General features: G+C 42.4%; 1 protein-coding gene across 2 annotated transcripts; it reads left to right on the forward strand.

Moving 5' to 3' along the window:
- The first annotated feature begins 6 nt into the window (after nt 1-6).
- On the forward strand, nt 7-23574 carry SERPINE2 (serpin family E member 2). 2 transcript variants are annotated; one of them, XM_041475795.1, is made up of 10 exons: nt 7-29; nt 13312-13586; nt 14787-14906; nt 16060-16287; nt 17373-17570; nt 19977-20175; nt 20317-20417; nt 21414-21500; nt 22041-22124; nt 22908-23574. In XM_041475795.1, the coding sequence occupies exons 2-10, from the start codon at nt 13331-13333 to the stop codon at nt 22943-22945; spliced, it is 1311 nt and encodes a 436-aa protein (XP_041331729.1). In that variant the 5' UTR covers nt 7-29; nt 13312-13330; the 3' UTR covers nt 22946-23574. The 2 variants fall into 2 exon arrangements, with proteins under 2 accessions (XP_041331729.1, XP_041331728.1); XM_041475794.1 differs by lacking the exon at nt 14787-14906.
- The last annotated feature ends 1892 nt before the right edge of the window (nt 23575-25466 follow it).

The following is a 25466-nucleotide window of genomic DNA, read 5'->3' on the forward strand; positions in this document are numbered from 1 at the left end:
CGGGGCAGCGGCGGAGAGCGGCGGGGGAGGTGAGCGGGGCCGCCCAGCCCCGAGCGGGCAGAGCCGGGCTGCTCCGGAGGGGCGCCCGGGAGGGGATCGGGGCACCGGGCGGAGGGTCCGGGGCACCCAAAGTTTGGCCGCCGGCAGCCCGGAGGCCGCGGGGTCGCTCCTGTTACCTGCTCGCACAAGTTTCCCAGCACCGGGTGCGTGGGCGCTGTGCCGGGAGCGGGCTTCTGGCGCGCCGAGTTTCTTCTGCGTGTTGGCTTTGTGAAAGCAGGGAGGGTTTTTTCCCCCCAAAAGAAGCGGGGTTTAAGGCTGGCAGCCCTCGGTAGTGGCATCGCCAGCGCGGCGCGGGAGCCGCTTCGCTCCGGGTGCGGGAGAGGTGGCACTTCCGAGCGCCCGCTGCGCTGGGAGAGCCTGGAAACTGGAAGTTGCTCGCTTCCATTCGTGTCCCTTGTCTTCTGTGAGAAACGCTTGCTGGCTGAATGAAAGTAATAAATAATAATTCAGTTACTCACTGAAATTTTCTTGGCATTTCGAATGACAGAGTAACGGGGGAGAAACATTTACGGCCATTGCCCTTTGGGGAGGAAAGGGTGATATTCTGATACTGTAACAGGATTTAGATAGTGCTGGTGGCATCACGTTGTGTGCTGTAAGCGGAGAGCTGGTTAACCAAAACTCTGACCTCGGCTCAGTTTGGAGTGATGTGGGAGCTGCTTCGTGTATCGCTGTTCTGGGAAGATTTGGAAATGCAGAGTCCTTTGTCTCTTGGTGAAAATGGTGCTTGATGTTTTGGCTCAGTACTGTGCAATGTTGGAGGATCTTAACAGAAAAATACCTTTGGAGAAACCATTGTAGTAACAAATAGGTGTTAAAATATCGAATTTCCCATAAAACTAGCGAATATCTGTTTATGGATTAGGGGCCTTTGATTTATTTCTCTCCCCCTTTCTCATGCCTGCATATGATTCTGAACGTGGTCTGGCTTTTGTGGTTGTAATCGCATTCTTGGGCAACTTCCTGAAAGAGAAACCTGGTAGAATGACTTTTTTTTTTCACTGCACTGAAAAATGACCTCTTGTTCCTTCACTTTCTCGGGTGTGAGCATTTAGTAATGTCTTGTCCCCAGCTTGCCACAGGAATTCATTAGAAACCTGATTTTGTAGGGACTATTCACAAAATGTACGTAGGTGTAAGCAGCTGTGCTGCTGTGTAGCTTCTGAGAATCTGCAGACATCCTTGAGCAAAGTGAAAAGCAGCTTCATGCCTGCTGAGTGCTCAGATGAGCCTTTGGAGTGTGAGGGGAAGACCAATGCAAATAAAAAGGCAGAATTATTAAGTAGATTCAACTGCACGTAAGATGTACTAGGTTGGAGATCTAGCATTTTGTGGGGTGTGATTAGACTCATGAGAATAGCAGCTCAGCTGTTTGGCACAGGAGCAAACTTTGAGTGATGAATGATAGTCCACAGCTTTTTACAATTACAGACAAGTTGTATGTCAGGCAACCTGTAAGAAAATTGTGTCAAGTGCACAGTGTCTCTGGGCACTGCTGTTTTATGGCCTCCCCAGGTATGAGGATGGTGGAAGAACTCCTCTTTGCTCTGATTGATGATATGGCCATCACTATAGTCACACATACATTTATATCTATATATAGCTGTATGTATCTCATGTGGGAGGCAATAGAAACTCATGTCAGAACAAAAAAGAAAACAGAAACCCGCAGTGGATTTTGTCTCAAGGTGTATACAGAAGTGTTGAAGCTTCTGTTTGGTGTTGTCATTGACAACCAGGAGAACAGCATGTCTTGGTGGCATGTGGAGACTTTTAGCCCGAGTGTCTAAATCACACAGGCAGAAACGTGTTCCCAACCTAGAGTTTCTTACCAGCATCTGCTAGGCAGAAAAATGTCAAGCAGGGAGCCCGGTAAGTTGCACCAGGTATTTTTAGAATAGATTGAAGTGAATGTGTCTGTGTAAATACTGAAAAATAACCACCTCACCTTACTGCCAGGAATTACAATGGAGATGCATATAAACTGCATGTATCCACAGCAAGGGATCAGTTCAGAGGGAGCTCTGGGTAGAGATTTGTGGTGGTGAGCACAGCATCTACCTGGCTCATGCAGCTGGTGGTGGCTTTTGATTCTTGATAAGAACTACTGTGCTCATTCTTGAAAAAGCTGAGCCTCGGTGGAAGGGCTTTCTTGGAAGCTGGGGTTAGGGTTGTCTGGGCTGCTTGAATTGCTTAATCACAAGCACGCATGAAGGAGCATGCTTTTGTAATACTAATTATGGGGAAATTAATTCTAATCATCAAAACGTTTCCAGTCAACTTGGTTTGTTAACTGACTTCTGCAGTTCTCTAGGGTCCAAGGTTTTATACATGAGAAGACAGGGAAAAGATGGATAATCATCACTAATCTGCAAGGTGTTGCTAGATACAGTCATCTTTACGTGCCTCTGAGCATCTTCCCAGTCACCTGTGACATGGCTAATGAATCAAGTTTTACAGCAAAGTGCTGGCCTGTAAGAACCATGTAATTCAGTGCACCTCTACTAGCCATAAACATATTTTGAATAAGTGTAGTGATATAAGGAATTACCTCTTTTTGGTAGTGGTAGCGTGGAATAGTCAATCACCTATGTATGAATTTAAAGATTTAGTGTCAATGTAAAGATACAGTGTAACTTTAGGGATCTATGAAAATATAAGTAGTTTATTTTTATTATTATTAAAGTAGATAGCTTCTTTGTGTAAAAACTAGAAAGCTGAATATGTGCAATTGTGTATGTGTTCAGGTGTCTCCTCTGTGATGGTTAAAGTGGTGGGAGGAGAGCAATAAGAGGTGGTAACATTCTACAGCTGGAGCTACACAACCGTTTAGGCTGGCATGCTATGGGGAAAAAAAAGCTGTCTTGTGTTCTGCTTGTTCCTGTCTCTTTAGGGATAGACTCTAGTTCATACTTGACTTCTGTAAGCAGAGCTGAGGTCTCTGCTGAAGTGAGAGCCAGTAATCAGGGAATGGAAAAGTATGGGGCAATTTTAGTGGCAATGCTAGTATAAATCATAGGTTCTTGAGCTGTTTATCATGGCCTTGAAATACACTTAAATGCTAACTGAAATGCTTTCTAAATCCATTAGCACCTCTCCTTGAGCAGTGCCTGTGGAAAAACGTGCATTTTGGCAGCTGCTGTGTCTTCTCTGTGGTCTGGTGTTCACCTGTAATGGCCAGAAAGATGTTTTTCCCCTTATTTTTATGCTGAAATCAGAAGGTGTCTTATGCTGGGCTCCAGTAATTATGCCACAAAGCAGTTTAAGTATGAAAGCATATTCATCTTGTGGAATTATCTCCCCGTGGAGAAAATGTCAGTTTTGCTGACCATGCTCAGCCCTGTGGTGCAAAGTGTGGGCTTCAGGCAGTCTGCTGTTGGCGTCCTGGGCTTCGGAAACAGCAGCCTGAAATTCTCTTCAGTGCTATGGGACCATGAAAGCAGTTGTGGAAGGGATCAAGACTGGTGGCCAGTGAGTGCTGAACTGAAGAAGCCTGTTCAAGGCTGTGTTTATGTGGTGGCCTTGGCATGCAGGTAGGTTGGTTTGTGAGAAATAGGAGTTACCAAGAGACTGTAAGCTACAGGAGTAAATCCCCCTGGAGTCTCCAGAAGCACTAGTGAGAAATGCTCGTACATTCTATCTCCCTTAGTTTGGCTGATGTACAGGGGGGTATGAATTTATATACATCAGCTATGTAGCTTTGACCAAGCCTAGTTTTTTTACTTAAATGCTTTCTGTATCATTGAACAGCTCGCTCTTTAAGCCTCTGTTCTTGCAGAAGGACATGTTGAGGTATTTAGTGATGTTTCTCACTGCTTCTGAGATGGTTCTGTCATCTGGTGTGAACTGTAAGCTTCTGCTTGCCCACAGCTGAACGAGGTTTGAGGTTTTTTGTTTGACTAGGAGAGGGACAGTTTCCCATTGGCTCTGACAGCTTACAGGTACAAAACCAAGAGGAGAACTGAACATGACTAATTTTTCCTTTTCCATTCTGTTATCCTATAACTTTACATCACTAAGGAAACTAAGAAATGCCATGTAGAAGTTGGTGCATTATCTGTTACCTCTGTGTCTCCATCTTGCTGTACACCCTCCTCTTCCAGAAGGAGTCGTTCATGTGGCTTTCTCAGCAGTTAAACAAGCTGAGGCTCCAGCTGCTCTGGCAGCTGGGTTGAAGAGGTTGCTTTCCCAGCTAATTGCCTACTTCCTCTGCAGAGGTTCGTCATCTGCCTTACAGAAATAGTGATGGACTCCTGGAGGCTCAGCCAACACAGCTCACAACTCAGCCTACAAACTCTCAGGCTGAACTGAATCAGACAGTTTAATATACTGGGTCACGACCTGCTCTTGGAGAATTCTTGTGCATAGTTCATACTCAGTTGTCCCTTTTTTTACTATGGAAATTTAAGTCTTGCCTTCCCAGAAACCTGTAGTAAAGCCAGTGGGATCAGTCAGAAGTGAGGTCAGTTTAACAAAAAGAGTGTTCTCTTAAATGCAGGTCTTTAAATAGCTGGTAATTCTCTTATTAACTGGTTAATGTAAGTCATATTTGCAGATTACTGAGGAGGTGTCTGCCTGATATGGATGATGTTCCCAGCACAAGGCTTTCCTGCATCCTTACAGCATCTGGGACTTCTGATGCTCCTGTGGTTGGCTAGTTCTGCTTCTGCAGCTTTCTGGGGGGAGGGAAAATATATAACTAAATGTCTGTGCTGTAAAGAGAAATGTGAATGTCCTTATCCTTTTTGGGTAACCTTCAAGCTAGGGCGGGAATGGCTGAGAAGAGCCCACTAAAAACTAGTATCTTGTGTTCCTGTGAGCTTAGGTCTGTTTCAGTGATGCTGTCCTGCATACAGAAAATCAATATACATTTTTCATCTTAAATGTTAATAACGTGGCTACATTACACTTTAAGTGTTATGTTTGTTATGTAGTTTTTCAGATAAGGTTTCTAAATTAGCTTGCAAATAGGAAGTGGTTGATTGCTAATGTTGTACAGTGTGATTAATAAATAAATAAAAGACTAGTCACCCATTACTCTGCAGATCTCCAGCCACAAGTGCAGTAAATGGTTAGAACAGCATTCCTGATATCTCCAAGTAATTTGTCATTTGGTAGCATTCCCTATGTACAAATGCTTAAAGTGTCAGGTTTTGGCTGTCAATGAGCTTGTGTAAGTGCAAGTTTTTTGAATTTCATTGTTATGAACAGTCCATTTTTATAGTGAAATGACTGTATGTACCTTTAGAGTAACTGCCAACACTGTTACTGCCATAGTCTTTCCTCATGAGGGAGGAGGGATAAGTAAAAACTTAAAATAATGCAAGTAATTTAATAGTACTTGCATTATTTTAAGTGAGGTTTCTTCAAGTCCTCTTGAGAGACTGTCTTCTAATCTTCTGTTACCAGTGGGGCATCCTAAACCCAGTTGGCTGTAGTTAGATGTTGTATGGCTGATAAATCCTGCCACCTCTCTTAGCTTTGCAGGTGTAATAAAAATGTAAATAATGAATAATAGTATGACTGCATAGAAAATCTAATTTTCAGTTATGCTGTAAACCCTGACTGAACCATAGAGTGTGGAGTGATGGGAATGGGGCTTTGTGGCACTGTTTAGTAGGAAATGTAAGTACCTCTTTTGTGGAGTAACCTAAACCTAAAAGCTGTAGAATCTGAAGGCCAATAGTCATCTCTCTTCTACTCTGCAGCAACTCTCATGCCTTTTCAAAGCTCTGAAATACTAACTATTGGCTTGAGGACTCAATTCTGTACCTTTAGTTTTCTTTATTTCTTACACAGGTTTTTTTTGTCCTTTGCTTGACAGTTCTTTAAGCCCAAGTGTTAGAGAAATTGGCGTGTCTTAACCCTTTTGAAGAAGGATGTATCCTGCAAGGTCTTGGCACTCAGTCTTCTCCAAGCACAGTTCCCAGGTGGCCATGGAGCCATCTCCATAAGGCTGTTTCTTAAGTCTTCAGACTCTCCCAGCCTGGCAGGTGCAAGAGGCAGGGAGGGCATGTGTCAATGGCCAGCAGGTGAAAATTTACTTGAGGAAAGGAGAACCAGATTTGTTTGCTCTGCAGGGATGTAGTGGTGTGAGAGTCTTGCTTTCGGATGACACCAAGATACCTGCACCAAGTGAAAATTAATAAGGGCACTGGATTTCCCTTTAATATTTTTTTAAGGAAGAAGAGATGGTAAAATCCTAAGGCAGAGGTGGGACTTAAGGGTGAAGGTGGTGTGAGGTACCTGATAAGACACCAGCCATTGTTAGTCCAGCACCTTGTGCACTATTTCCTTCATAAATCTGTACTTACACAGCCCATTGCCAGAGAATCAATACCCTGTACCTCATTAATGGGAGCTTGCAGTGCTGTAGGCTTGCCTTTGGCTCCTAAGGAGCCTGTGGTTGCATAGTGAGCATTGTTCATGCACAATAAATGTGGCAACTGTGGTTCCATGAGGCCTTTCTTGCACTAAAAAACTAAAAGTGGGGGCTTGAGTTTAGGCGAAGCCTATGATTGCCATTCCCTCTACTGGGGTGAGCCCAGAGAAGAGGGTACAGCCTCCCCACCGTGCTGTGGAACACTCCTCTGCTCCCTCTTTTGGGAAAACTGGTTCTGTAGCGTTGGTCTTGATGAGCTGACTGTCCCATGCTTGTTTCTTCATCATGTTAAAATACCCACAATGCATAAAGAACTTAAGATCAACCAAACCTCTTCTTTAATAAAGGGACACCAGTGAAATGAAAAACATAATTCTCTTTAATCTTTCTGATAGTGTAAGACTTGATACTAGATCTTGGAGAATCCTGTGGAAACTACTTTAAATACAGGAATAAATAATAGCTAGAAACTTTAGCAACTGTAGTTGAGCCTACAGTAACAAGAGAACACACAAAATTTGAGAATGTTGATAGAATTGTGCAGTGCCATAGAAGTTTCTATAAGCCCCCTGCCCTGTCAGCTGTACTTGCTTCATGAAGCAGAGCTAAATTTGGCTTTTTTAATCATGTATAAATGAGGGATGGAAGTAAAAGCAAATGATACATAGAAGCCTATCTATATTCTTGAAACTCTGAATAGTGCCTCTGTAGTTGTTGTACAGTCACAACTCAGTGAAGTAAAAAACTCTGGTCAGCTTTGCATGATGTGAAATTGATCTTTGTAATTGACTACCATGAACCACCACCAAGTGCTCTACAAGATAGATTAGATAGATAGATAGATACTGGTGAGAAAAACTAGTCTGGCTTGTGAACTGGAGACCCTGGTCATGAGGCTACATACAGTTTGAAATGGAACTGGTCTCTCTGCAGTTCATGCTTAACAGAAACCCCCAGAAAACGGTGATGGTCAGGACTCTTCATAAAGAGGCACTGAACTCCAGCTTCCTGCTCATGTGGGAGCAGTGCTTGGACAAAGAGATGGTTCCTGTGTGGGACCAGCTGGTTTTACAAGCTGGTGCTCTGCAGGGAAATTCCCACTTGGCAGGGGAGGCTGGTTGGACACAGCTGAACAGGCTTTCCAGAATGCACTGAAAACCTGAGAGAGATGGGAATAGCAGAGAAAGGATAAAGGTTGGGAGAGGAAGTCTTCAGAACCAATACCATGCTTTTTGTATTCATGTGCAGTGCTGGCTGTTGTGCCCGAATTCAGACCAATGTCTTAAAATATAAAATTATTTCTTTAAAAAACCCATCACTTTCAGCTTATCTCTGTGTACAACTTATGTTTATATCTTGTTGACAGTAACTTACTCCTCTTCAGAGCAATGTGAGTACTGAGCTGTTTAAAACCTAGCAATCATCCTTTATTGGAAATGCTCTGCTTATACTGAACTTCCCAGATATTGAGTAATAATATAAGGAGTTGTCGGATGAAAAGGGAGAGCCAACATTCAAGACATACCAGAAAAGGGGAAGGAAGGTGAAACATTTCCCAGATCTGTCATGTGGAAGAAGCCAGAACTTCAGCAGGCTGAACTCAGGTTGAGGATGAGGAGAGGATATTGAAGCTGAAGGCTTTGCTACGTAAGAGGCTTAGGCAGAAGGGCAGTCAGGAACACCTGTGGGGTGCAGGGAAAGCACAAGAACCAAGAGGCTGGAGTGTTTTACCATGCTGCTCTGGGCATCAGCTGGAAAACAAGACCCAGCACTGCGACCAGAGTGGTCTTCTTGCTTGGGAGAAACAATTGCTGTGTGTTCAGCCAGCTCCTTTAATGACTGTTAACAAGTTTGGTTGAGTATTTATTCAGTCCTGCTGAAGAGAGTTGGTTAAATGCCTGAAGTGAAGCTGCTTTCAGCTCATATGTCAATTGAAATAAGACTTTTAAATTAGTAGCCCAGATGACAGTGGCATGGAAACATCAACATCTCAGACTTGGAGAGGTCCCTGAATGTTTGTTCCAGGCTGGCTTTCTCTGGTCACAGAGGCTGCCCAGTGCCTGCCACGTGGGCTCAGGGGATCTGAGGTTTTTGGGCTTAATTCAGTGAGACCAGCAATGCTGTGAGACTGCTCTTCAGTTTGTGCCTTTAGCTGTGCTTGCTGCTGTTTCATTGCAGCTGTTCACAGAAGTGCAGTTGGGTGTCTAAGCTTCCTTGTGCTTGATATATCATTAAAGAAATTACAGAATCAATCTTGCAACTGCAAGAATGAGCCTTTTGGATTATATTGAAGTCAGGCTTCAAAATAAACACTTGGAGGTGTCTCATAGTGCAGTCATTACAGATATCTAAAAATCTATGTACAGTTGATTATTTCATCCTCAATCCACTGCAAAGTGTTCTTCAGCCTCTCTGGGACAGGCCTTTTCTCCAACTAGATATTAAATATTGGCATTTTTTCAGATCATGTTTTTTGCCTCTGATCTTGAACCAAACTAATTTCTGTTCTTCCTCTTGGGAAGATTGCAGCAGCTTGGTTTGGCTCTCTGAAAATGAAGTCCTTCCTAAGCTAGTTTTCTGCTGTAGGAGGAATCTTCATTGTTTAGCAGTATTTTGTGCCTGGGGCTGAAGATGTAACTTTTCCCTCCTCCACCAAATGCTTTTCTAGACACAGATGAGACAGCCTGTATTAATATACCTTTGCTTTTGTAACAAGCGTTCTGTAAATGCAGGATGAAAGCATCACGTCCTCTTTGTTGATATAACTACTTCCATAATAATTTCATCCAAAAAAATTAAACTAGATACTTTGGTGGTGATCTGAATAGTTGAGCCTAGTGAGAGTAGAGTATCCTGCCCAGTACATCTGAGAGTCAGTGTTTGCAACACCAGCATGAAGCTGAGCTCATCCCAAGACTGGGAGCCTGAAGACTTTCCATCATCAGTCATGAAACAACGCAGAACCATCAGTGTACACTGGGCGTACTGCTGTTTTCCTCCTCTGCCTTCCCCAGAGCTCTGTGCCTGACTGGAATAGTTGTCTAAAAATGCAGTTAGAGTTGTAACTGGTACTTCAGTGTGATGTACAGGACTTGGGGTGGTGCTGCTCTGTGAGGCAGGGGGAGTTAAGTTCTTGGTGTGCTTGCTGTGGAGATGGCATCTCATATAGATGGATGTGTGACACTGATCTGTTTTGCTCAGAAACTCTAGCATTAGGGTTAAGAACTGGATTTGCATAACAAATTGCAATGTATGATAACACTGGCTATGTTTCTTTGGGTTAGTGACAGTATTTCCATTGTGTCTTGAGAAGCTTAAATTGTGGATGTTGTCCTTCCTGTAAGTGCTCAGTCTAAGAAGTGGGCAGCCTACCCTACAGAGGGACTTTTTTTTTGATCCAGAATCTTTCAAAAAGCCCACATTTATGTAAATGAATTCGCCTATACACTCTCCTCCTTCTCAGTTTAACTTTGTAAAAAATATAAAGGTCATAGGCAAAGAAATGCCTAGCCTGTATTTTTGTTTGGTTTTCTGAAGCATTAGATTCAGATTTAACTATCACCAAGTTTTTTTGCTTCAGTGTTATGAAAGCTTGTTGAAAGCTTGTTGATATTCTGTATAGCAGGTCAGCTGTTTTCCATCCTACACATCATACATCCTTTTGGATTTCTTCTCCCAGCACTGTGCTTAAGCTGTTTCTTGCAGGATATGCAAATGCACTTCTTGATACTGGACTGCATAGAAGCTGATTTTACCGAAATCCACGATGGAAACTTCAGTTGCAGGGATGCTGCTTCTTCTCAAAGATCCAATTGTCTCCCCAGTTACCTGGTGAAGTTACACAGTGGCCAGAGCAGGGCCAGGCCAAGAAGCGACTGCTCCGTAACTTGTGATCAAAAGTGGTTTTACTCTTTTTCCATGCTCAGAGCGCTGCACAACTTCTTTTCACTTATCGAATAGCTATTTGCTAGAGATTGTGCTCCAAAACAGAGACCAACCTATCTTGATGGTGTGTGAGGAGGGAGAGGTTAGGCAAATATGGAGAATTCTGGGGAAACCAGATGTGGGAGGTAATAGATTAAAACAGAAAAAACCCAAAATTCTGCAGCAGTGGCCTTGGGAGCAGAGTTGGGTTTTTTTTGACAAGGCTTCACATGTTATGTGGAAAATACAAGGCTGTCACCCTGAGTCTGTCAGGGACTGTCACCAGTGAAGTAGAAAACTTGGAGACTTACAATATATTCTAGGAAAGGCAAGAAGAGAAGTGTCTGCCTTCAGTTAGGCTTGTGCGGATGAAGTACCTAAATGACAATGAAACATAGTTTTATTTGATTTCAAAGTGTCACTCCTGTCTCTGCCCTCATAGTATGCTTCTTGCCATATAATGCATCAAGGGTAGATTGCCCTCAAAATTGCCCAATTTCCTGTGGTTTGCTGTCAGGATCAGGTGGAGCTCGCTTGGTCAAAAGCCTGGTTTTCAGACTGCAGGTCAAACTGTGCTCTGTGATTGTTATCTGGTACTGTCCCTGTCCATCACTATGTGGGACAGGCTATCTGGCACCAACATGCACCATTCCTTGCTTCAAAGTGCATCCAGTAAGACTTTGTAATAGTTTTAGGACCTTGAAGTTTCTTTCTGCGAAGATACTAGGTAGAGTTACAAGTCTGCTTAATATTGGGATTAATAATTTATTTAAACTACCCCTTGGGTTTCCAGGCTTGGCAGAAGAGATGGCCACCAAACCACCAAAGAAAACCCTAAAAGCTAGCCCTAAAAGTAGCTTTTCTTGGAGTGCCTCCTGCAAGGCAGCAGCACCATCGGTGTGGAGCTGCTGCCTGTGAGAAAAGGAATCCTTGCCCTTAAGAACAAAACTAGAGGTTTCAGGTGGTTTGTGTTGGTATCAAAGAACACAGAAGAATGTTCCTTAATAATTTTAATTTATTTTGAAAAGTGCAAGTTTACTTTTGCTGTCAAGCTGTTGGCTCTCCCCCATGACATTTTCTTGCCGTAGCTGGTGATGAGGGGTGCAAGACAAATGTGGGAGTGACTCATGTAACCTGCCTCAGGGGGCTGCAAACCCAATCCCTGCTGCTTGGGTTTTGTTCTGCTGGTCTCAGCTGCAGTTAGGCCAGTCCAGTCTAAATTTTGGGCTAAGCTTGAGTAGTTGCAGTGGATGGCTGATATGAAGCTCCTTTGGAAGGAATTGTGCTTAAGTGACCTCAGAACTGCTTGGGGGATTAGTAGGTTTATGGAGAAGACTTAATTATTGGGTGGGCTGTTATCCCACTTTGTAGGACAGTGTTTTCACTTTTTCTTGCATAACTTAAATCAGCAAGTTCTTCTGGTCAGAAGTATGCTAAAGTTGGATTTGGGGGAGAAAGATGTCTAAACTCTTGCATTTTTGCATTTTCAGCATTTGGTTTATTCTGCAACGACAAACTGCGACAAAGCCAACTTCATCCCCTCAAATGGTGTAGAAGAAAGTGGAAATGCTGTATTTGTCGCTTTCAAGTGTTTTAGCACAGTTAAAGTACATGCTATTAAAAGATGATTAAACAAATCTGTACAAACACCAGCTGGTTTTCTGGTAGTCAAGTGCTCCAGCATGGTTTGAAGTCGCAGCGTAGGTAGGCTGGCGGTGGCACAGCTCCTTGGGGTGTGTGGGAGGAGGCTGGGAATGACAAGGCTGTGCCTCTGCTGGGCCCCAGCACCCTGGGGTGCTGCACCTACAAGAGCAAGTGTGCCAGCTTGCTGCACAGGAGGCTCCAGGGCAGCAGAGACCTGGTTTTGCATTTGTTATGCAAATAACACTTCATTCAGTTGGACACCTTCTGCAGCCCTTCTTCTGAAGTCAGTGGGGGAACTGGCTCCTGGCTGGCCTGGAAATGGAAGTCAGGGCTGTGAACTGTGTAAATGAAATGTCTTAAAAATGTTGTGAACGGGGAACATAATTTAAGGAAATTGGAGGTTATTGCATGTTTCTCTAAGTATCTCTTTGCCCTAACAAAAAGGGTTGAATTCGGTTTTGTGAGGAGGAAATACAGCATAGTAGTTACAGTGCTCAGTGTTTGACATTTGGGCTTGGCTCTCTGTAATCAGTTGCTGATAGGTCCTCAACAAAATGTTGATGCTGCTTGTGCTTGAGTTCTTTGGAGCTCATGGATAATAATACTGAGTTCTGTCAGGTGTTAGACCTGCAGGTGAAGATACGCCCGTTTTGAATATTAACTTAACGTTGTATACATTAGGTGCTCTATTTTCTTAATTGGAAAAGTACAGATTGAAATCCAAGTTCAATGTTTGCATTTTAAAATCTAAAATTTTCTTCTACATTCTTGTTATTGAGAATGCCAATTATGCAGCTAACTCTTATTGTTCTAGGCAGGTGTAAATTCCCATACCAGAAGGTCTGTTTGCATATGTAGATATGCTTCTGTTCACTGCAGAAAATGATCTATGAGGTGTACTGTGCATCACATACTAGTGGGTGAGAACCATACCACACTTCTCAGCACTCATTTACCATAAAGTGCAGTCTAAATAGAATGCCAAGCCTCATTTACCTGAAACACAAAACTATCTGAACTAGGGGGTTGTGGGATGTAGTCTCCTAACTTGGTGGCTTTTGTCCTTTATATAGACACTGATATCTAGCTATGTCATGATTATCAGTGCGTCTGGAAACCCCTATGCCTAAAATCCTGGTAGTGGTAAAACAGTGAGTTGTGTGAGTCCCATTGCTAGAGTTCTGTGAATGGTGTGTGGCACGTGTGCAAGATTTGCCTGCTCTTTAGGTGAATAAGAATTTAAGTTAAAAATGCTGTACTTATGAAAGCTGACTTAACTTTGCCCTCTTGTTTTCTTACAGATATCTCCAACCAGGAATCATGAACTGGCACTTTTCCCTCCTCTTTGTTCTTGGGACTTTAATGTCTGTATGTGCCCAGTTCAGTTTTTATCCTCTGGAGGAACTTAGCTCTGATGTTGGAATCCAGGTCTTCAATCAAATAGTGAAAGCTAAGCCTCAGGACAATGTTGTTGTTTCTCCTCATGGGATTGCATCTGTCCTGGGGGTGTTGCAGCTGGGAGCTGATGGCAAGACAAAGAAGCAGCTGACAACTATGATGAGATACAGTGTAAATGGTCAGTGATCCTAAGGTGGTTTTGGGTGTGTTTTGTCACTCTTCATGATGTGTGAGATGGCTTTCAAAGTGTGGTAGATTGCATCATGCACCAATTAACTCTGTTTACCAAAGCGCAGAATGGACATGCTTGAGGTTAATTGGCAATTTGAGCATGGGCATGTACATATACCCAAACTGGCTTATGAGCAGCTTGGTTAATGCCTTCAGGGCCCTGGCTAGACCTGTCTTTGTCCTTGACAAATTGGTATTCCAGAACAGGGTGGATGGTGGTCCAGTGCTAGCTCCGAGCAGGAAGGTGGAAGTACTCCATTTCAGGCTGTAGTGAACGACCTTTAATGTGCCACTCCTTAGATAACAGGGCAGGAGGATATTTCTTGGCACCTCACTGAAAGCAGTGCAAACTAACCATACAAGTGATACTTTCGTGTTGCTCTGCAGTTTTGTTCATGTTTTTCTGCTGTCAGAATCCCTGTATGTGTAGTTCTTGTAGTGCCCTCTTCTTGAAACAGCCATTTCTGCTTGCCTGTGCCTGACACTGCATGCATCTGTGTTCATATTCCTCTGCCAATGTCTGCCCCTCCAGAGGGAGTAGGCTGAAGATTCTTACTGCTTTAATTTGCATGCTATTTTTGTGAGTGTTTGCCAGCAAGACTTAACATCTTAGTGCCAGCATTCTGCCTTACTTCCAAGAATAGAAAACCCTCCAGGAGGTAAGTGCACATTTAAATCTTGAGCAGTATTGCCATATAACATGTTGTCATATAACATGTTGTCCTGTCTTCATTTGCTTTGCTGTTTTGGTCCTGGATTTGAAGTACAATAAATTTATTTGACACCTTAACATCTAAATGATGTAGATTGAAATCTCTTCATGGGATAATCAACTCTAGGAATATTTGAATGCTTAAAATCTAAGCACTTGCAAAAATGTTGAAGTATTATATCAACTGGTTTTATTTGGCCTTCAGACTTCCTAATCCTAACTGTGAGACACAGAGGTTCTCAAACACCTTAGAAGGTAGCCACTGCCTGGTTAGAGCCTTGTTATGGGATGCTACCTCTGTCCTTGCACAGGTTTCCCCTGCTCTTGTTCATGACTACCTTAAAGTCCTTTGGCAACTGTAGCAACTGCTTCTTTGGAAAGGTATTAGTTGGAAAGTATTTAATTTGTCTTTAGCTGTCTTTTAATGCAATTTAGCAGCTGGAAGCAAAGAGGAGAGCCAGCATCATGAGACCAGCCAGCTCTCCCCGGACCACCAGCAAGTGCTCCGTGGGCCACCAGTGGTCCACAGAATACAGTTTGAGAACCTCTGTTATGGTATGTTCTCCAAAAGAATTTGCCCATAATATTGGAGAGTGAACATGTAGAAATTCATACCAGTGGTGCTGTTAAAGCATTCATGACACATGAAACAGCAAAGCCATCTGAGGTTTTTTCTCACATGCAGCTAAGAGAATAACTCTGAACTAATTTATTCCTGTCATATCTCTTCTTTGTCTACATAAGAAAGTAGTCAGGAGATGTTTCTACCTAAATTGTATTGGGAAACAGAGGGAACCCTTTCATAACAGCCACCCAAGGATGCTGTTTGATGCAGTGGTTGAACATGAAGTTGCCTGCCTGGCAGTAGCTTCCCTGTGTAGACAGGCACTCATTGATGAGGCGTAGCGCAGGAGAACTGGGTCTGGTGAACATAGCAGTTCTTCTGTGCTGCCATATGCTTTCCCTCACACACAGTGAAGGAGCTAGCAAGCACTTTGTACAATCTGCTTTCAAGTCCTAAGGATCTTGACTAAGCACTGGAACCTACTATTTTCCCTTTTCCTTTTTTTAGAGGCAAGCTCATGTGTTAAGAGATTAACTCTTGCTTGTAGCTGATTTAGGCTGGAACTTAGTCTTTAAGGAAACTAAGACTCAACTTGGAAGTTTATTATAAAACTCTTGACAGCTTCCTTTATTCTCCAGCAAATGGAAAGGAAGTAAAGAAAACAATTTTTGCTTTTCATTCTGAGGCTCAAGACTATTTGTTATGCAAATCCTGCAGAACTCTGAGTAGGCTGACCCTTTGACTTGCTTTGTCATTGTCACAGAACTGACAATTGACCTGGCTTATGTGATACGAAATATTTTTGGAACAGTTTCTTCTGTGGAAGAGCATGATTTGTAGCTCTACACTAATATTTAAACCTCAGTGTAAACCCAAGCACTGTCTGTAACACTCTGAGCAGACAGCTGGAGGTGCAGCAGGCACCATAGTGGAGGTTCACGTTTTTGCTGGGAATCAGTAGTGTTATGCAGATGAGACATCAGAAATGGGTATTTTGGAAGTCCCTTCAGAATGCTTGCTTTGGTCTTCCTTTTCTAGTCCAACACTTAATGTCTGACTTTTCATGTCATTAAAAGTTGCATATAGAGTAACTGTTGGTTTATCATGTTATTCTAAATTAAACTTGCTGTTTTTTCCAACTAGGAGTGGGTAAAGCCTTAAAGAAGATAAACAGGCTGATAGTCTCAAAAAAGAATAAAGACATTGTAACAATTGCTAATGCAGTGTTTGCAAAGAATGGCTTTAAAATGGAAGTGCCTTTTGTTACAAGGAACAAAGAGGTGTTTCAGTGCAGTGTCAAGAGTGTGGACTTCGAGGACCCAAATGCAGCATGTGATTCCATCAACCAATGGGTGAAAAATGAAACAAGGGGTGAGTATTGGGCAATGCCTTTGTCCGTGGCTGGGTGGTGTCTGAGACCACCAATTTGGATGGAAATATTGGAGAAAGATATAAGGAGGTAAAGAAAGCTCTGTTCTGCAGCTCAAAACTGTCTTTTAGCTGGCATTAGTGTGATGCTTTAGGGCTGGTGGGTCAGGAACCAGCAGTCTTGTTGCTCCAGCAGATGTGCCTGTGTGGTAGTCTGGAGGGATGTGTTTGGGGTGTGTGTCCATCCCATCCATCCATGGGATCAGAGCAGCTTTTACTCTTCTTTGCATTCATGTACCTGGTGAGAAATCCAAGCAGTTATCTTGGGTCTGTGCTTTCTCTCAAACATAGATGCTTTCAGGAAACTCAGATGTTTTATTCAGTAAATCAGACTCACAGGAAGCTGAAGGGCAGTTCAGCTTTTGCTCTGACTGCTCTAAACTGTCCTAAGATATGACCCTGTTCTTAGGACTCACATTTGGTGGCTCACATCTGCCTTGGCAGAACTCCTCATGCTTCAAGCCTCTTGAACCAGTTGTAAAGCTTACATACACTAAAGCCAGAGATCATGTTTTGCAGTGTGTCCCCAGTCTAGAGCAATTATGTGTTTGGTACCTTCTGGAGCTAAAACAAGTCTCTCCTGGATGTGAGGAGTGTGTTAATGATGTTGGTTGTGGTATTTGGCAAATGAGGCTGTCAAATTCTTTCTCGACCACATCACCAGTTTTGCATAGCAATGTTGCAAGAAGTGTGTGAATGGGGAGGTGTTTCAGCTGAAACTATTCCATGTAGTCTTAGATCTGCTTATGTGCTGGAAACGATAGAGCCTTGTTAGTTGTTAAAACATCAGGCTATCAGTTAGCAAGATATGTTTATTTCTAGTTATCCCAGAAGTTTACTTTTTGACAAAGAATACCATTGACTTTGACTTAAGAATACCATTGACTTTGACTTTAAAATATATTGTCCCATGAGGAGCTGGCACACTCACAGATCAAGGGGTTTAAAGTAATGTGTGTCAGGTTCTTCAAAAACAGTTGGCCAGTGTTACAACAGCAAATACTCAAGAATTCCTTTATTTCTTCTAGGTATGATTGATCAGGTTGTAGCTCCAGATGATATTGAAGGCAGTTTGACCAGACTGGTTTTAGTGAATGCTGTGTATTTCAAGGGCTTATGGAAATCACGATTTCGACCTGAAAATACCAAGAAACGCCCATTTTATGGAGCTGATGGGAAGACCTACCAAGTTCCTATGCTGTCCCAGTTGTCCATCTTTCGCTGTGGTAAGCTCAGTGACTCCCACTACCACCAATAAAGGGTGCAGAGTTTGCTCTTTCCAGGAGCTTGCTGTGCAAGTGGTGTTTAATGGTGCTGCTTCTTGTAGCTGATATAGATGGATTGTTACAGAAGTGTCTACTGCTGCTGAAGCAAGGTACCTAACAGTTGCCTTAAGGTTGGATACTCTTAAGTATTGCCTCATCCTTTGCCTTCAAAAGGGAAAGTCTGAAGTATCCAAATTGAGAAGTTTGCGTGTTGGTTAAGCTAAGTACATGTTTATAAGGGCTGAGAATAAAGGAAAGCTGCCAACAGGCAGAATGGTAGAGGTTTACCTGGTGGTGAGCTGCATATGAGAGAAAGATTGGAGTTCAGTTTATATTTTACTGCAGCTAGAGAAACAGGGCTTGCACAGTTTACAGTCCTATGGGAGCCAGAGGAGCTGGGTTAGAATGTTGGCTGTGTCTCCTGAGGTGTGAAACTGCTCTTCAGATTGAGTCACAAGTGAAAAGAAGTTGAGCAGGTTCTGCCAGGCTTCCATCAGAGACTCTCAAAGCTGACACCAGCAGCTTGATGTGACTGACAATGTACTTCAGAGCTCCAGTTTGCAGCCTTTTGGGGATTTTAGTGGTGAAAGTAAGATGGATGCTCTGATTAAAAACTTGTGTTGCATCCTTCTGAGAAGTGCTGCCTGGAACTTACTTCCATGTGTGTTAAATACACTCTGAGAAGTAGGCCTGAGAATACAGCTTGCTATAAATCTAAAAGCAAGACACTGTGCTTTTAAATGCCTACTTGTACTGTCAATAGTGCTCAACCAGTATTAGTAGACTTTATGTTAAGTAAACAGCTGTGACTCTGTCCTAATATCCTGTATATTAGAGCAGATGTGTTGTAATACTTTAACTGCTGAAAATGTGAGTATATACTGCAGTATATACTAATTTTGGAGTTTCAAATGAGTCCATAACTTAAGGTGGGGTTTAGCAAGACTATTGTCTTGAAGGCTTTTGACCTCTGATGCTGGTTGTAATATCCATTATGTTGGCCTGTGTTTAAGGTAGAGAAACTATTAAGGCTAAAAAGGAACAAAAGAAATATTGCTGAGTTCCTAATTTCCTGAGGACTCAAATGAGGCTTTTTTATCTCTGGATATCCTAGCACAGGGCTTCTATTTTATCCATGCTTGCAACAGGATCTTTAAAAGTTTAAATATCTTATGTATCTTCAGTCCCATCAGCTGACTGATGCTGAGCTCCCCTCCTGTTCAGTTTGCTTCAGTAATGATAGCAGCACATGGCAAATCAGGAGAGCTGCACTTACTTACCTGTTGGACAGTTTGCCTTGTGTGACTGTCCTGGAACTGACTTCTGCAACCAGTGTTAGATGTGTAGGATACAGCCTGAGAACCACTGCCATAATAAAAGGAATAGTGAAACTGCCAGCTTTGACATGATTCTTGCAAAACAGAGGTGCAATACTGCCAGTTTTGTAGCAGTATGAGTTTAGAGCAGCTTTCACGGTGCTGGCAACAAGATTAAATTTGTAATGAAGTTTTTGATTTTCAGCTTGGACTGTCAAGTACAGATTTAGATGAGGAAAGGGGAAAGACAATAAGATCTTGTTGCTATCCTAAAACCTTGCCTGAAATACTATCTGTAGTTAAACTGACAAATTTTAACTTGAAACTACTATAAAAAGCATTTGCTTCCCAGCCACATGCCAGAAATCCCACAGTAAGCAAAGGGAGCTTGGAGGAGGAGAGGGCTGCTCAAAGACAGTCTTGCTGTAACTTGGATGTGTTGCTATCTCCCTCCATCTCATCTAATTGGCCTCTTGCACTGCCTCAAAGTGGCTGCGTTCCACTATCTTGAGAGACTTCAGATTGCTTCCTAATCAGATCCTTATTAAGCAAGAAAATCAAGCAAATGCAACAGACTACTTCAGACAGGAACCAGGAGGTCTTGCAATAACTCTTGGAGGAAGAAGCTTGTCCGCAAAATCTCTTCAGTTTGGAAAGATAGTCTGCTGCTATTCCTTGCTTTGTTTTTATTCTCAGTTCACAGCTAGTTCTGGTACAGCTGAGGTCTGGAGCAGAAATCCAGTTAATTCACAGACCTGGTCACTTTTAGCATAGCTGGCTTGCTGCTCTGGGCTGGTGAGATGTGTCTGGGAAGCAGTATGTATGCTAAATGGGTATATGCTCCATGGTGTCATCCTGTGTTTTCTGTCATACTAGCATCCATACAGAGCCCTTGCCTTTTGAAGGCCCATCAGGAAGTGTGGGACTTTCAGAGTTGGTTTTGAGATGTGGGCAAAGCTTTCCTGACAGACTCTTCTAGCACTAGTTGTGTTAAGGTAGAGGTTTAAGGCTGTAATGGCTATGGCTCACTAGTTTGTTTCTATTATTTTAGGCACTACGAGTACCCCAAATGAGCTGTGGTACAACATCATTGAGCTGCCATACCACGGGGAAATGATCAGCATGTTGATTGCACTGCCCACCGAAAGCACGACGCCACTCTCTGCTATCATCCCCCACATCAGCACAAAAACAATAGGAAGCTGGATGACAACCATGGTAGCAAAAAGAGTACAGGTTATTTTACCAAAGTAAGTACCTATACAATCCATTCCTTCTTCAGGGAGTGTTTGGGGGGTTATTTATATATATCTCATCTGATACGGGAGAAGGAATACTTCAGGTGACTTTGCTGCATAATACTGATGCATTCTTTTTTTTGTTCCAACCAGATTTACAGCAGAAGCAGAAACAGACTTAAAGGAGCCTCTGCAAGCACTTGGTATTACAGATATGTTTGACCAGTCAAAGGCAAACTTTGCAAAAATAACAAGTAAGGGTTTTTTTTGTTTTAATTCACAGTGGCCCTTCATAGTTCCTAGCTCTGAATCAAGTGCTGCTTTACCAAAGCAGTTGTCCGCTTTCTCTTGGCTAAGTGTTGCCATGACATTGGAGCTGGTTTTATGTTGTAGCCAGCCAGGCATGACTGCTTGCTTCTGTTCAACATTGCCATGGCTTTTTTCCTCCCTCATCTTATGTTACAGCAGTAAATCATGCTGGTTAGCTTCTTAAGATTTGATATTGCAACCTGAGGGTCTCAAGCATTGTCTGAAATCTTTGGCAGGACTTAAACAATACCATATCTTAGTCTGTAGCAAATACTGCAACTACAGTGTGTAACCTTCCCTGAAGTATGTGTTTAGTGACTTGACTATAAGAAAGCATGTATGAAAAACATTCACACTTTAAGGGACTGAACCAACTCAGAGCTGTAAATAGTAGTATCTGAAAATGGGGTGTAAACACTTTTTAACTCATGGCTGTAAAATAACTTATTTCTCTTCTCTGCTTTCATTAAAATCCTGATTAGCTTCTATAGAACTGTCTAACAAAAAAGCTTACCTTGTGCTGGCTTAATTTGAAAACAAATGCCTGTGTTTTATTGAAAGCAAGATATGTTGCTAAGTGCTTTTTTCCCCCTGACACTGAGACACATGGGAGTGTAACTTAAATTCTGATAGCAGATTTTTTCAGGTTTTTTATAATTAAAACTAAAAATGCTTGTAAGCACTTCTAACTTAAACAAACAATAAGCAAACTTAAGACATTGGGAGGAATGAGGAGTAAGATAGTAATCACAAAAATAGAGAATAACCTCACTTAGTGACTGTGTTCAAAGGTATTGTTCTGCTCTGCAGCTTTGGGATTCCAGCAGGATTGTAGCAGTTTTTAGTATTCTGAGCCATGTTGACAGAGCTGCTTAGCTACACAGTACTTCAGGACTCTCAGTGAGTTTTACTGAAGGTGCTGTTCTCCTTGGGTCTTTCAGGAACAGAAGGTCTTCATGTATCTAATGTTCTGCAAAAGACAAAAATTGAAGTTAGTGAAGATGGAACCAAAGCTTCTGCAGCAACAAGTAAGCAATTGCACTGATAACTGTCAGACATGGGGAAACTCCATTAGAAGGCTTTGGCACTAGGCAAAGATAGCCCACTTGGAGATCACTGCAGCAGTATGCTCAGACTCAGATCAGTTGATGGGCTTTATGTGATTTCTCAGTCAAGTCTCAACTTGCCAGTGTTGATCACTGTAAGAAATATTGACAGATTTACTTCTAGAGAAGTGTCTTCCCATAGCTTAGGCTTTATATCAGACCACTGATGGCACATTCTGACTATCCAAGTTATAAAGAGGAGTAAGCTACTACAGCCTTTGGGTGACAGCCTAAGGCTTTCAGCTCTCTGTGGGTCTTATGTCTTTTTAAATGCTTCCTGTAAGAATATCATGTGGCCTGTGTGGCTTTAAATGTCCAAGTTAGTAGGTTTTAGGCATTTGTCTGCACCTATTCAAGCCTACATATTTATATCTACAATGAAACTTTACTTCAATTGAGTGTATAATGCATTATGGTGCTTGATTTGTCTCACTCTAAACTTTTTTTTTTTTTTTTTGCAAGCTGCAATTTTAATAGCCAGGTCATCCCCTCCTTGGTTCATAGTAGACAGACCATTTGTATTTTTCATCCGGCACAATCCTACAGGTAAGCAGCATCTGTAAATACTTTTTGGCTTAGAAGTTGAGTATCAGCTATGTAATAGTAACAAAAGAAGTCTGGAGCTACCAAATAACTATTATAAAAATGCACTTGCAGGAGTGTTTTTTGCCCTTCATTTTATATTATTTTATTGGGAATACAACTTGGAACAGGGAAAAAATACATTTTGGCTGTCAAGGTAACAGAAACAAGCATGGCAGGTTTGTGGGTATAAAAGAAGAGTCTTTAATAGTCATAGTTCCCCTGAGTGCAGAGGAAACAGCTCTTTACTGGTAGTGAACTGCTGAACAGTACCCAGCTTTCTGGACAGTCAGATAGTGAGGGCCAAGGCTGAATAGGGGGTTGGGGGTCCAGGGTGCTGCTCCAGGTTGCCCTGAACATAAGTGAGTGCTCCAATATAATGCTCACAGCTTCTTTGCAGTATGGGCTGCCTCTCCCAGAGCAGAATTGCTCTTCTGCAGTGACCTGCAGGATCAATATGTCATTTAGTGGGGAACAAGGTGCTGCTGCCAGCACTGGGGGAAGAGCAGGCTGCTGGCAGCAGGCCCCATCCCCAGGCTCCACAGAGCATCAACAGGGCTGTGTGTCTCTGGAAATAGGAGCTGGCCACCTATCCAAACATGCACTTCCCTGGGCTAACAGATCTCAGGGAGGCTAGACAAGACTGGCAAGGTGGCTTGGCTGTGCTCTGTGGACTTAATGCTTTCATGGAAAAGTTTAACTCTATTTACAGATGATGGAAACCCTTGTTTTTGTTTCATCCCTCAGGTACAATCTTGTTTATGGGACAAATAAACAAACCTTGAATGTGGAAAAGACTTTCTTCAAGAAGTAAACAGGCACACCCCTGTTCTGTTAAATATTTTGTACACTACTCTTTGACTTCACTCAAGAACTAGTTTTAACCACTGACTAGGTTTTGAAACAGGAGTCGACGTAGTTCTGGCTTTGTGGGGAAAATACAGATTGAAAACTACAGTATCTCTTCAAAATGTCTAAAAGATTCTCTAAACTACTGAATGGTTACCTATGCTAGCAGCTTCTGAGCTTTTTCTGTATCTACTAAGAATTTATGTATGGCTTTTTGTGAGAGGATTTTAACAAAGAATGATAAATGTTTCTATTAATGTTGGTTTCTTCTTGTGCGTGGAAAAGGTCTAATTTTGTAGATACCACCTATCAAGATTACTTTTGGTTCTTGAGTATCTTGGTACCTGGATATTCTTGGTAGAAATAGAATAAAAGTTCTAGCAGTTTTTATATAGTGCATGTATCACTGAGAGTTTTAAAACTAATGTGGTGTTCAATACACATCGCATTGTCCTGTCTCATTGTAATGTAAACTTGTCATTGCTAGTATACACTTTCTATTGGATTTAAATTTTATATTTGTTTTTGTACAAAGGAAAAAATAAAACTGCATTATGAACAGTCAGTGTTGTGATCGTGGATGTGCTGAAGCATATTGGGGTCCAGAGCCCTGTGTACTTGTTTGAGATTTAAGAAGAGTGAAAGGAGGGAGATCTTTTGTGAGACCTTTTTGTTGTGTGTAGGGGGGTGTTGGTTGGTTTTTTTGTGGTGAGGTTTGTTTGTTTGTTTGGATTTTTTGCTTGTTTGGATTTTTGCTTGTTTGTTTTAGTCCCTCCTTCTGATGACCTTTTTTGAAGTTGTTCTGCTGTGGATGAATTATCCATAGGTTTGGCATCTGAAGAAAACTCTATTCTGGTATGCCCAAGTTACTGCTGAAAACTGCCCCATGAGGAGGTCTCAGTGCACCTTTGAGGCCTTTCCTCCTCTTCCCTGTGGTGCAGTTTATATGCACATGGGCATCTCTTCATGCCCCTTGAAGGACTCTCCTGAGTGCAAAACTCTTTCCCAGAGATAAGCAGTAAATCCCTTTGGCTTGTCACAGATGGTTCTTTGTTGTACTGCTTCTGTGGCAACCGAGGGATTGGGGTGGGTGAAGGAAATTTTTGGCAGCTCTGAAGGGCACACTCAGGGAAAAGAGGCTGCTGGTCTCGGGAGAAATTCCTGCAGACTCAGCTCTGGTGGAAGTAGGTGACTGTAGTGTGTGTCTGTAAAGTGGAGTGTTGAGCCTCTTGGTCAGCTAAAAAAAGATGAAGAGAAAATGCTTCCAGCTGAAAATACCTGAATGTGTTGTGCATGGCCAGTCTTAACCCAGTCCAACCCCAGGCTGATAATATGCTGCCAGATTTTGAGCCAATCTGCTAGCCTCTCTTTTCCTGCTCGAGTTGGACATTGCACTCATCAAGAAGAATAAATCTGTAGGTGATTCATGGGATGTATTAGCTGCCTACCACCCAATCCAAGTAAGCTGGGGAAAGGATGCTCCTGCTGCTGAGGGCTAGGTCTGCAATAGGTGAATGGAGAAGCTAGCATGGCCTTGTTGTCTTCCTGTCTTGTTGAAGAGAAAGTGAACCCTGCAGGTGGGGAATGAAAACGAGATACTTATTTTCTGGTTGTTACTTTTGAGAGTAAGTATGGGGATCATGTAACTGAAGATTCCAGTGCTGAGCAGGAGACCTCTCCTGGCTATAACTCAACCACACCTGCCTTCAGTTCCTGGCATCTCATGAAGGTAAGGAGCACAAGTAATAACAGAATAGTTACTGGGCTGTAAACAATTACAGTGACATTTGCATTGGTTTGTCTTGCATCTGTCTTGGATATGGTTTGTTCTGCAAGAGTACAGAAAAGTTGCCTCACAGAAACTACAGAGCCAGGACCTGAGGTGGACTTAATTCACACACACTGTGTTTTTTTGACTGCTGGGGTGCAAGACGTCATCTTTGGGTTCTGGAGTGGTGTGGGATTGTATTTCAGAGTAACAGCTGTTTTAATATAAAAAATTGCAATATGAGAATTAATTTTCCAGTTGCTTCTATTTAATGTTTGTTAAGAATTCAAATATTTCAGGGTTGGCATTGAAACTGAGCTCCCACAGGAGTTGCACACAGCAGCAGTGTCTGCTCTGGGCAGCAAGCAGGTTTGGGATTAGGTTTGGGCAAGAAAAAAATGCAGTGACATAAGCTTTCAGGTTTGCCTTAGCACAGTTTCTGTGTAAACAACTGTCAGTCCCTTCTGTTAGTCCTGAAATAAATAACTTGTAAAAAGATGATTGCTTTAGAACATCAACAGTGAGTAACTGGGTTTGTTTTTTTTTTTTTTTTTCCCCAAAAGTGAACAGTGAAGAGGGTGGCTTGGCAAAGGTGAACGGGATTATTTAGTCTGCTGGAGCCAGGACTACTTGCCCAAGCTGAGCTCTGAGCAAACTGAGGGGGAGTGCTACACGTCACAGCTACTCCT

Source organism: Pyrgilauda ruficollis, unplaced genomic scaffold (assembly GCF_017590135.1).
Source record: "Pyrgilauda ruficollis isolate IOZ18807 unplaced genomic scaffold, ASM1759013v1 scaffold36, whole genome shotgun sequence".
Classification (NCBI taxonomy): Eukaryota; Metazoa; Chordata; class Aves; order Passeriformes; family Passeridae; genus Pyrgilauda; species Pyrgilauda ruficollis.

Bases quoted from the DNA above. Each gene is read 5' to 3' on its own strand.
- SERPINE2 (XM_041475795.1), top strand. From the start codon at position 13,331: ATGAACTGGCACTTTTCCCTCCTCTTTGTTCTTGGGACTTTAATGTCT. The intron at 17,571-19,976 runs GTAAGCTCAGTG...CTATTATTTTAG, and splicing joins GTTGTCCATCTTTCGCTGTG to GCACTACGAGTACCCCAAAT. The intron at 21,501-22,040 runs GTAAGCAATTGC...TTTTTTTGCAAG, and splicing joins CAAAGCTTCTGCAGCAACAA to CTGCAATTTTAATAGCCAGG.